The sequence below is a fragment of the Alligator sinensis genome, unplaced genomic scaffold (assembly GCF_000455745.1).
Source record: "Alligator sinensis unplaced genomic scaffold, ASM45574v1 scaffold140_1, whole genome shotgun sequence".
Lineage (NCBI taxonomy): Eukaryota > Metazoa > Chordata > Crocodylia > Alligatoridae > Alligator > Alligator sinensis.
The window spans coordinates 6,751,785-6,764,764 of NW_005841836.1; the positions used below are offsets into that span (position 1 = coordinate 6,751,785).

Below are 12,980 nucleotides of genomic sequence, written 5' to 3' on the forward strand. Positions count from 1 at the left end.
AAACTTTGAGAGGAGCAGGAATTAAAATGGAGTGACTGTACCACCAACCCCCTACCTGGATCTGCCCCTGAGTGACTGATCCAAGAGCACAAAGCAGGTCATGGTTGTTGGCTGTTTGAAAAAAATCTTTTTTCATAAAATAATCTCTAGAAAGCTATTTTTTACCCTTTAAAAATGACTGTCACTACATAGCACTATGTTTACCTTTTAGTTTAGTCTTGGAGGTTAGTAATTTGGGCAGAGAAGGGATTTCTTTGTTTGTTCTTGGGGTTGTTCATCTGATTCTTTGCCTGCTTCCCTGGCTCTGGCTTACCAGTCCTTCCCTGTTGCAGTACCTGTCAGTCTCCTAGTATTTGTGCTGGCCTAGTGCTCTACATGCAAAAGGCTTTGGGGTAATTTCCTATGTGTATTTCTGTGAGGATCTTCCCATTCCAAATGTAGTTGTACAATGTGACTGGGGCAACAAATTCAGTGTTGCCTATTCCCATGGTTTTGTTGCCTTTCACAAGATATTTTGTATTTTTGGTGTTTGATTCATCAAGAATCTCAGCCTTTCATTTAAAGAAAAGTTTCTACTTTTTATGGCTGAAGGAAAATATGAACTTGATTGCATCCTGGCACATCAGTTAACAGAAGACAAATGAAGAGATCCCCAGATGGATTATTCTTTGTATTTTTTAATCAAACTCATTTGGCAGGGGAGCGGTGTGGTGGGGCTATCATGATTTTTGTGATAAATGATTGATCTTGGCAGGACTGCAAATACATTCTGAAGGCAGGTGGGGGAAATTATAAAACATCTTTACTTTTGGCAATATTACCATAATATAAATTGTAACACATCTTTACTTTTGGCAATATTACCATAATAGTTGTTGTCTTTCCTTTAAAATAGGAGTCCTTCGTCTTTGAATCAAACTGCCTCTTTCAAGTGGATGAATTTGGCTTTTTCCTGAGGTGGAAAAGCGAAGGAAAGGTAGAGTACAGGGATATCTGGAACATCCCTATCTTCCTGTATTATTACACTTTGCTTATTTCCTGGCTAATTTTTAATCACTAAAATTACATGCATCTTTGTAACTGTTGAAAGATAGCTTGACGCCTTCACTCTCGGAATTAACATCAGCCAGCTTCCTAACAGGGTATTAACAGATGTGAAAAGAAAATATACTTTGGCATTAATTAGCTGTGATTTCATGGAAGACACGTTGTTTATATTTGCTTCCCTTCCTGTTTGCTTCTGTGCTGTGTTTCAACAGACCTTTGAACTCACACATTGTTTCTTGCCACTCCAGGAAGGACAGGTATTAGAATGCTCCCTGATCAACAGTGTTCGTTTTGGAGCCATACCAAAGGTACGCTGTAATTAGTTTATACAGTTTTTTTAAAACAAAAAGTGTCCAAGCTGAATGTGGAGTGTGGAAATGCAGTTCATCTTGTTACAGAGTTCGGCCAGGGCAGCTTCCCTTGTGAATTCAGAGTATAAAAGTTTTAGCTTTAAGCTGTAGTGTCAAATATTGTGGTCTGGTAATGCCATTTTAGTGCTCTACCATCCTTTCTAGATGCTGTCATATCTAGATAATATATGTTAAATGGGTCCCCTCAAGGGGTTTTTAATTATTTTTAAACGTCTATTATAATGCTGTTTTAGAAAACTGGTAAACTTGTTCTAGTCAAATTATGTCCTTGTCCATTTAAATATTTCCGTTCCTTTGCATTTCCTTGATATGTAATTTTAAAGGATTTGTTTGCTTTCTTGTTTTACTCTTTAGGGTGATCAGTTATGGCTCAGTGCTGGGACTAGTGTTTATGAATCACTGTTTCAAAGGCAGTCAGCACAGGGAACTACCGGAGGGCTTGACCAAAACAGTAGCTTTCAAAATATTTTCTAATCGTTTTATCTTTTTGAAAATATGTCTAGAATTTAGAGAACTTTTTTCTGCTGAAATTGGGCCCAGCTCCTTTACTGCTTCTCCTTAAGAGATTTTCTGTGCAGCTGTCCAGTAAAACTGCATCTCTTATTAATGGCATTAAATACAACAGCACCAATTAGACTACAGTTCCAGTTAAAAATGATATATATTTTTCCCCTTTAAACATAGATTTTGTTAGTGAGGTTAGACAGAAATCCTCTTTCAATAAACCAGAGTATATGCAGTTTCAGGGCAGACTTCCTCATGATACCCCACCCCTTTACCTCAAACATTACCTGTGGTTTCATCTAGGCAATATCTATGGATGTTCCAAATTAACATAAAAATCACCAGACGCTAGATGTGTCGATATGAAATAGACAAAAATTACCAACTTATTCCACACAAATAATAATTTGGGGTCATTATTCTCTGGGATAAATTAAAATAATCCACCTGGACTGGTGTTAAAAGTATTCATCTATTTCCAGTCCCCACAGTGATCCATTTTCCCTTGCCATAAATGTAATTTTTGTAATTTTCTGAAATGTCTTTATGGGACTGCATTTCTCTCTGAGCTTTTATGATTCAGTGACATGCAGTGATTATTAAGTTAGATTTTTTTTTTCAGTTCATGCATATATAGTCTAAGTAACAGTATATATCTGAGAGGACTGGGAAATGTTTACAGTTTCAATGTATGTGAACCTGAAATGCACTTTTACATTAAGTCACAAAGCACTACAAATCTGACAAGTCATTTGTTCTGTTTAACAGGATCCCAAAATCATTGCTGCTCTCGAGGCTGTTGGAAAAGCAGAAAATGAGCTGGAAGGGCGGACAGTGTGCGTCTGTAGTGGCACAGATCTGGTGAACATCAGCTTCACTTACATGGTAGCAGAAAACACAGAAATAGCTAAGGTATTCCACAGTTAAACATTGCATGAGTGGAGAAGAAAGGGTTTGTGAACTTTGCAGAAATGGGGTTTTTTTGTCAGAAGTCAGCCAGCTTTGCCTTTAGTGCAACAAGGCTAGTTTCATATCTGGTGCCCTGCTCCACGAAAGGGTAACTAACATTCATTAGGAGCTTGCTGAAAAGAATAGAGGTGGCCAAATGAAAAGCAAGTCATTCATCTAGGTTTATAATGTGAGCCAAGTTGTAGAAAGGGTGAACTGAGGCCCCATTATCTAAAAGCAGAACATCCCAAAGTATGAAGCATGCCCTCCTCAAGGTGTCACATGGAAGACCAGCCAGAGTGAGGAGAAATAGGTGTGGATTTGGATTACCTGTGAGGGTGAAGGAAAGTGCGATTAGTTCTGTTTGAATGCAGGGTGGAGTTCAGCTTTTAGAAGTTACAGGAACGCCATTATGACAGAACTTAATTATCTGTAAAGTGTAGCTCATCATTCATATGATTTTTAAAGTTAAAAAAAGGAGAAAGAAAATGATATACAGCCAATAAAATTCCAGGAAGCTAGGATATTTCCCCCTCCTGTTTGTTTTTTAAATTCATGTATGTTATGAAGTTTCTTTGGAGTTTGTTTGACAGAACAGACAAATACTCCCGCTTAAGTTCAGGATGCTGCAATTTACAGTGCAGTGGGAGAAATCCTACTGGCTCCATCTGGGTGCAGTGGTCACCTTTGCCTCTTATAAATTGTTGGGAATCTTAGTTTTGAATCCAAATTTATAATGCTACTACTATTTTTTTAGGCAAGTTTCTTGTGAATAATACACGTTGCTTGCTTTTCTCCTGTGTTCCAAAGGCTGAAACACAAGTTACACCAGGGCTGTTCAACTTCCAGGCAGCCAGGGGCGGTATGCTTCATGGGCCACATTTCTAGGTGCTGTAATTTACAAGGCAAGAGTTGCAGACTTGGAACCATTCATCTCATGGGCAGCCCCCCCTGGTCTGTCCCAGGCTGCACAGGCAGTCTAGTATGCCCCTCCTGCCCCTAACTGCATGCACAGTGTGGCTAGCCCAGTACCTTCCGCCTCCCCCACAGCCCAATTATCCATTCTCAAACAGCCATATGGGCAGCCTGACACTCCTCCTCCTCTGCCTCCCACTGCAGCACAGGCAGCCCAGCTCACCTTTGTCACATGCACCCCCTCCCCTCTCAACAGCACATCCACCTGCATTGTGGGCAGTCCAGCTCCTGCCATTCTTATATGCACAGCATGGGCACCCCGTTCCGCCAGCTGTACCATCTTGTCCACAGGAGTGAGAGCAGGTAGTAAAAGCCAGAGGAGGGAGAGGGAGCCTTAAGAACCCAGTTGCCATGGCATGAGGGAAGCAGAGGGTGCCAGGGGCAGCTGGGAGGGAGCCTGAAGGCCACATGTTAGTCCTTCATGGGCCACAGCAGTCTACAGGCCTCCAGTTTGGACAGCTCAGAGTTACAGCATTATTTTTTGTAGAGCTGGTGATATGTGTTACTTTGCATATATATGCAAAAACATGGAATACTGATCACTAACATACAAACCTAATAATCCTACACATTGAAAATGTAGAGTTTGCTTGTTGATATATGTATCACTTAATCCCTTGGCTGCTTCCTCTCTTCCTCTTTCACAATTGGTTGAACAGATTTGTAGACAGAAAGCATCTTGTGACCATTCACTATAAATGTTATGCAATAAAATACACAGTAAATATGTAACACTTCACTTTTACAATGCTTGGTATTGTATCCCATTAAACGCTGTGAATATTGAGTAAACTCTATGGTAGAAGACATGTATATACCTTATATGGATACACTAAGTGATATTACTGTGTGGACATTCAATATGCTGATGCTGATACCAAGATATTCAGGGAAATAATGCCATAATTTGGAAACATTTGGGGAGCAAATATAAATTCAAAATAGAGAGAGAAAGAGAGAGAGAGTTGCTACAGGCATTCATTTTTATATACTCCTTATTTTAGAATATTTTATAAATGCATTTATTAGCCACCTTTTGAGCTAGATAGGCTACATGGGACTGATTGGTATGAGGAGAGAGACCAACATATATCACTTGTATAATTATATATTTTAAAATGTGCTAGCCATAATATCTGGACACATTGCATAGGTTAAATGTAGTATCCCAGTGAGTCAGCTTTTTTGCACTGCATGACATGGGTAGCTTGCTGCCTTATACTGCCTCATTCATAGTCTAGATACTTGATGAAAAAGACTAAACTTGCATGGCATTCTGCTAGTCCATGAGCTCTGAGTCTGATAGGTCCCAACAGAGAGGGAGAAAGTTCTGCTGCTTTTCCAGAAAGACCCTTCCAGTCTTCTGAAGTACACACATGGGGCTTGTTAACAAAGGTAATTCAAAGCAGATCACAGATCTCAATTGTTTGAAACAAAGGCAAGCCCTGAAATCCTCATGGTATAAGCCAGGTTGTGGGGCATTTCGGAATGGTACTAATGCCTTATCTGAATTTGTATATATGTGAGAGTATATCTAAAGAGTACTGTAGTACATTGGCTTTTTGTGCGTCGTGAATCTATAGGTCTACTGCTAGTTTTGAGCTAAAGAAAAATGCCTCAACTCTTATCTTCGTATAGAGCTGTAACTGTTTAACCCCATTATTCTTCACTAAGAGTAGATTGGGAATAAGAGTGTTTGCATATGGTGGAAAACAGGAGGACATATTATGAGTTAAATTTTATAGTCTGCTTTTGGGTACAGAGAATTTTTGGGTTCTCAACTTGCCAAAGTCCTGATTTTCAGGACTGTACAACATCCCTGGTATCTATGGACTTTATTTAGAATTATGGGTTCCCATTACCTTTGAGACTGATAATAAGATAAACACTTTCCAGAATACTAATTGCTCCTTGTAAGCATACATTACCATGCTGGCCGCGTGAACACTCTTCTTGTTGGCATTCCTTAGATCCTGATCTGAGTTATACTGGTGTAAATCCAGAGTATATTCACTGAAATCAGCATTGCTGTGATTAGAATCTGGTCCTCTGCTTTGGAAGTGATTGACTGTTTATAGAGTTTGTACAGTTTGCATGTTTATAAACCAGCTACAACTGCTGGTAGGTCTCATATTTTAGGCTGAACTGGCACTGGACATCAGTTACTAAATTTACTAGATGGACTTTCTGTGGCCTGGTATATACAACAGGCTAGTCAATCAAATGGGTTTGTGACCTCTGAAGGGAGAATTTCCCTAGTGCAGGAGTAGTATTGTGCCAGCATTTGGCTCTGGAGTAGGGTCTCCTGGGATGCACAAAAGTTTGCAGGCATCTCAGGCAAACTGTCCTAAATTAAAGCATCATTGATACAGCCTAATATCTGAACTTTGTACCACTTTTTTTTCCCCTTCTGCCATTTTGGCAATGTGGTGTAGAGTCAAAGCCCTAATGGTTTTAAACATAAAAGAAAAAAACCAACAGAAACTATTTTGCTTTATTTTTTCATTTTAATCTTACTCGGTGCTCTGTGCTAATTGCACGTGTAGATGCAGTAAAGTCTGGCACAGTTTGTGCCAGAGTCAGCAGCTCCTGGGTGCAGCATGTACATATGCACCTGGGACCACAGCAGTTAGAGCAGGGGCAGAGTAGCTCCGGGCTGGCAGCAGGCTTGAGGGTCAGCCCTATGCTCTGAGATGTGGTATTGGGCAGCAGAGGGGCTGGCTGGGGCATGAGGGTACCGTATACCAAGCCAGCCCCAGTTACCCTCTGTGCATGAATTGAGGCTGTATAAATTACTCTTCTGTAGGATAGTACTTGTCCTGGACAGTACTATCCTACAGTGGAGTTAATTAATTTATGGTGCCCTAATATGGGCACATGTGTGGATGATGAGGCTGTTACTGCATAGCTAATTAGTCACCCCCTTAGCGAGTACATCTACATGAGACATTAAACTGAGCAGTACCATAATTTATTGCGAAGTAAGCATATGCGTGTACATGTTCACATGCTTACTACACAGTAAACCTGCCCAATCCTGAGTAAATTTGTTACCTACAAATACAAGTAGTGAATTTGCTTGAGATTAGTAACAGCACAGTAGCACTCATGTAGATGCCTCACTGGGGAAAAAATGTGCTTCCGGTCAGCCATCCACCAGGGTGTGGGAGATTGCTCCCTGGCCCCAGGAGCTATCTACTGCTAGGGTGGGGACTGAGATGGCATTTGGGGAGCAGGCACTGGGAGATCCTTATCTCCCAGCCCCTGTTCTGCCATTGTGAACATGGTTTCACAGTCTTGGGGCCGGCTCTGGGAGATAAGCGTCTTTCAGCACCGGCCCTGTGGTCACGGAGATGGCACTTGTAGCTCTCTGCTGGTGGAGGCTGGAGAGCCTGTTCCCCCCGCCCCTCCCCTCCCCCAGCTTTGTGAGCAGGCGGAGCTGAGCGGGGAACAAGCTATCTCCTGGCCTGGTGCTCCCTGCCAGCCCCTGGGCTAGCACCCTGGGGGAGCCTGGAGCCCCCCGAGTGGCAGCAGGGGCCCATTGTAGGGCTGCGTGGTGCAAAGAGCAACAAATCTTCTCCCTAATCTCTGCATGTGTTGATGCCTGCCCAAAAGCACTTACTCCAGAGTATCGTACACCAGAGTAAACTTAGGCCAATTCAAATGCATGTGTAGATGTGCCCAGTAAAGCATACTTAATACCATCTTTTCCTCTGTGTAGTAAATATAGGTTACTAGCATTGCAAGGCTACTTAGAGTGACACTGGGTATACCTCCATGTTCATTGATACACAGTACTTACTGTGCATTTAGTTTAGTACTTGCTTAATAAATTACTAACTAAATGCTCGGTAACTACAGTAGTGCCAGCGCACAGTTTTTCAGTGACACTTACTGCGCAGTAGCCTAATACTACCGTGCAGTAGTGTATTAGCACAGTTTGTGCCCGGCATGCTACTGTGCAGTATTATTAGGCTACTGTGCATTAAGTGTCTTATGTAGATGCATCCACTGAAGGCTGAGTCACAGGAATACATTGCTAATTGGCGGCAGCTAAAATACTTAGGTGATAAGTTCTCTGACAAATAGTGCACACACAAGCTCATTGTTTTTTTCTACCATGTTAAGATTGCGTGCAGTTGCTATTTCTGTTCTCAAATGTTCAGCACCTCAGCTATCCATGTGGGCAGGGCCGTCCCTGGGGGGTGTGAATCAGGGCAACCGTGCTTTGGAGGGCCCCATGGTCAGTGCCGCATAGGCTGTTCTGTGGCCACCATGTATCACCGTTGCCAAACGCCGCTAGCTTTGCTGCCTCTGAGCACTGCTGACTCTGGCCAGTCGCCACCTCCCCCTCGCCCCCATTCCGGGCCCCGCACACCCCTAGCAACGGCTCTGCTTGTGGGAGAGCATTGCTAACACTTTGGATAAAGAAAAGCAGGCAAAATTCAGTCTTTATATAAGATGGAGTAGCGTTATGTCTACCTTGCCCTTTTTTGTATTTGTTTTGATGATTTCCCACCACTGACTGTGTTGATTAAGCTGTAAGTCTGTTTCCTGTGAACATAGGGCAGCAGCTTTAATTTTAGGTGGTTCACAAAGGTTATGAACATTAATGTGTGCAGTCCTATGGATGAATATAGGGGGATAGATCATTTTCAAGAAGAGGCTACATCAGACACTGATTCCATGTGACCTCTGTGCAGCAAGCTGATGAGGGAGCTCATAGGCTTGGTTTTACAGTCAAGAGATTTGTAATAGTAATCACAACTCTGATAGGAATATTTGAAAAATAATTATGCATACTTTAATGGCAGTGTTTTAGACATTGTTTGAATACCTTTGTACATTAACTTTTATTTCTACTTGGTTAGTATGCTCATGGAACAGACAAGTGCTGTGATAAGTGCAGGTTCCGCTACACTGCTTTCCCACAAAGAGCCTGGTAGAGAAATATCCCTGCATTCAATGTAGTAGAAGTGTAGGCTGGTTTTACCAAATGATCTCCATGTAACACCAGGGTGTATTCACTCATGTCAATGGGAATTTCAAGAAAGGTGATGGTATGTAGCAAGAAAGGAAGATCATAAGTACAGAGGAAGATATAGGTAACAGCAGGAGATTCCCATAGTCCTTTTACACAGAAGGATTTCTTCTGGGTTGTTCCATGGTTTTGTTGCCCTTTTTTTTCAAGCAAGTGTGAATTCTGAACCTAAAGTGCCCAGAAAAAAAACGCACAACTTCCTTATAAAGAATTTTGGAAATCTCCTGCTGCTCCCTTTGTTTCTAACATGGAAATAATCTTCAGGGTTTTAGGCACAAACATGGAAATGTTTTTGTTCATTTCAAATTAAATAAGTGAGAAGTCTTGTTGGCTTCAGTAGAGGAATACTGATATGCTTAAAGTTAAATGCCTTTAAGTGCTCATGACTTCAGGGCAATGGTTACATAAAGTGGAACCCAGTTTGTTCATACTTGGGTGGTTTGCAACCCTCTTAGTTCGCAGCAGGTTGCCAAATTAACACTGAGCTGTTCAGGTGGTTGCTGCAGCTTTCAGTTCAGAGGGCTCTACTTCTACAACCAGGTGGTGCACCTCTGCATCCCAAGCAGCTGTTTGTTGCAGCTGTGTATACCCCGCACTAATTTACAAACCTTGAGCTTCACAGGAGGGTTAGGAACCAAACCCTGTAAAGAATCTATGTTCTACTGTGATTACCTTTTGAAGGTTTCATTCAAAGGGCAATTGTGGTTTCTAGTCTTTCAAGCAAATGGTCCCAATACTGTTGTTGTATTCAGATGGTTGGTAGTTTGAACAGTGAACTAGAAGCCAACAAATCTATATTTTATTCCCAACACTGCTGCACTCCTGTGTGATGCTGGCAGCATACATCACTTAGGGCTAAATTCTATTGCAGTTCAGGCCTGCTGCACAAGCATCCAGGCATCCATTGAGCATGCCTAGGAAGAGATACAACACCATGCGCTCATAAGGCTATGTAAGTCCTGAAATTGTAGTGGGTAGAAACCCATGACTAGCAAGGGTTAGAGGAGGAAGAGAGGCCTGCCTGTATTTTAGCTCAGCAATCTAGTAGCACTTGCCCAGGAAGCAGGAGACCCATGTTCTCAACACTCTCAACTGTGGGAGTCCCAACCCACAGTTACTTGTCTGTGTACATACCATTTAGGTACATAGGGTAAAATAAGGATTCTATCCTTTACCCATCTGTAAACTGAGGACACCAAATTGCCGCGAGGCTAATTTCATAAATGTGTGCAAAGTGTTGAGTTCCTTACATGGAAGGCGTTACAGAAGCACTGCAGTATACTGTTTGTTGTTGTTATGTTTTTAACTGTTTTATTAGTCTAGTAACTATCTGGCTTTTTCGGTTTTCAAGCATTCCTGTTTATTTCCCTGGCTCCTTTCATTTCCCTGCTGCAAAGAGTGCCATGCACTTTTGCACTGTATCAGAGCACGGCTCATGTTATCTGATGTGGTAAGTAAACCTTCCCATGGAATGGCACAATGGCCTCTTCCCTTTTCCCAGGAGCTGCATCCTCGAGGGATATGTTAATGGCATCTTCATGAGAGATGTCAATATCTTGGTCTTCAGTTGCTGGCTGGCCTGTACCTTGCAGATTTAAAAAGGTGCTCGAGTCCTTTGCTGTACTTGTTTTCTTTTTCACTATTTACATTCTTGTTTTTGGCAGTGTTCTTGCAGGATTTTCAGCGGACCCAAAACATGCCTACTGGCATGGAGAAGGGCCCATTTTGCTAGTGAAACTCCACCCAAAAGATAAAACTTTTCTCTTGTCACTTTTGACATTCTTCCTAGAGAAACAGCTAAAATAATTCTGAAGGTGGTAGGAAAATGCAGGAAACACACTGTTATTCAGCAGAAGCAATCTGGGTCCAGGGTGCTTGACACATGGAATGTATGTGGTAGCTGGGACTTTACTGATGAAATATTGGAAGTGGAAGAAAAATGCCCTCGGATTCATGTTTAGCTTTATGGCACAGCTTCAGTGCAACATACAGAGACACAGTGTAGCAGCTGATTATGTATGGAATGATTGTTACCCTATCACTTAGTTTCCCTTATGTTTTTTACTTCATATGGCAAGGATTTTTGGTTTTATTGGACCAACTGTATGTTTGGGAGAGCTGTTGGACAAGCTTTTGGGCATCAAGTACCCTTCCTCAGGTCTAAGAAAGAGACAGGCACAAACTGAGCTAAATAGCAGAGAGGAGATTCAATGCAAGTACAAATAATCTGCTTGAAGGGGTGGAGAGGGATGTGAAACAGGAGTGAGGAGGTTATCAGGAGCCCTTGTAAAGCAGCCTAGTTAGTGGCAGAGGGAGACAATTCAAGAACAGGGAACATAGTTGTTTCCTGTAAAGTGCAGGGAGATTAGTACGCGTATGTGTTAGTTTGTAATGAGCCATAAAGCCACTGTCTGTATTGAGTCCAGATTTTTTACTACCCAGTTGGATTATGAATTTTTATTCCCAGGCCTGTCTTTTAGAAGTATTTTGTAAATTCCTTTCAAAGACAAGGATTGTAAGATCAGAGAGGGAATGGTTGTTTTGTGAAAAGTAAGCTCCTCTTGGTGTTCTGTCCTTTATATTTTTTCTGCTAGAGTTAATTCTGGTGTATAGTTTCCACCCAGTTTCGCTCACGTAACTGTGTGGGAATGGTATGGAATGGAAATGGTGTAAAGCAAGGTTGTCAACTGGCATTATGTGAGAAGGCCCTAGGGGGTATGCACGGGCAAGCAGGGATGGAGTGCTGCCATGCACCATCCTGCGCTGCTGTGCAGGTGCCGCCCACCTACCCAGACGTGGGGCTGGGGGAAGCGCGAACATGGCGGCTACCGCTGCTCTGTATTCAGCTGCACTCCACCTGCCCCACCCCAGCTCCACATCCAACTGCCAGGGGTACACTGTTCCGCATCCGGCTGCCAGGGGTACACTGGTCCAGAAAGGTTGAAAACCCCTGGACATCTGTGTCGAATAATAGGCACATCTATTGGCCACTGCATCAGTAGGTACAGACTAAATATCACAATGATGTGCTGGACTAATCACGGGATGGTCCAGAAGTTGAACAACAATTTCTCTCCGATTTTCTGAAATGCTGATATATCTGTTCTGTTCTCTGTAGGTTCTTGCATCTCATTTATCTCATTATAGTATGTGAGTGCTTTTCAACTGTGTAGTAGGTACTGTCACAGCCATCTGTCAAGTGTTTCTCTCATCCCCCCCCCCCAGTCTTACTGAGAAAGTTTGATGCTTTTATAAAAATATATATATATTGTGGGGTTATTTTCTCTTTCCTCTTTTCTTTTTCTTGATTGGTTGCTTTGATTTTGCTTTTTTTGTTGTTTACTTTTAGTGTATATTTTATTCTAGGGAAAGCAAAGCTGAAGAAATGGGCCTTGCATTTGCAGAACAAGGTGATAAGTTTTATGGTGGTCCTGAATGAGGGGGAGTTCATTCCACAGTCTGAGCCAACAAAAAACAATAATTCTCCTCACCCAGATGAACTTTCCCCCTGCTTCACAGAGTCCTGTTGTGCCAGAGGAACATGCTTGTCAACTACAGGTTTTACTTTGGAGCTGTATGCCATCATTCATATATGGTGGCCTATGGAGTGTCCTTGAGGCATTGAGCTTGATTCTGGGTTCCATGAAAGGCCAGTATAGAGAACAGAGGACAGATCTGATATGTACATGATAGCCTCGGAAACACACTTCGGCGTTCAGGAAGAGTGGGAGTCGTCATGCCCGCAAAAAACGCATTGCTGCAGTCCACTCAACAGTTTGTAAACGCATGAATTACCCCTTGTTCTCTGACTTCAGGCTAATGAAACAAGGCCTTTGCTCAGAAAAAAAAATCCCAGGTAAAGAGTAGCTGTTTAATTTTGTCAAATCAACTTTTACCTTTCCCTAGGATAGTTCCAATTAGTTGTTGCACAGGCCATGAGATCACTGAGAAGCTTTAAGTTACACTGGACAGTAACCTGGGTGAGTCCAGCACTAAGCAAGAGCTTGATCACTAATAAAGTGTCATATCTAGTGCACCAGCAAAGTTCATAACTTATCTTCATCCCAGTGTTTTCAACCTACTCCGATTCTTAA

General features: G+C 42.1%; 1 protein-coding gene across 11 annotated transcripts in view; it reads left to right on the top strand.

Annotated features, from left to right (window-relative positions):
* PLCB4 (phospholipase C beta 4) overlaps positions 1 to 12,980 on the top strand; it is a 361,997-nt gene that overhangs the window by 221,316 nt on the left and 127,701 nt on the right. For all 11 annotated transcript variants that reach the window (XR_003093691.1, XR_003093694.1, XM_025202256.1 and 8 more), the window contains 3 exons: positions 896 to 976; positions 1,296 to 1,355; positions 2,691 to 2,834. Coding sequence is in view for 9 of the 11 variants with exons in the window: in XM_025202256.1 (XP_025058041.1) it covers positions 896 to 976; positions 1,296 to 1,355; positions 2,691 to 2,834 (285 nt within the window). In the remaining 2 variants the exon portion in view is untranslated. The remainder of the gene's footprint in view (positions 1 to 895; positions 977 to 1,295; positions 1,356 to 2,690; positions 2,835 to 12,980) is intronic.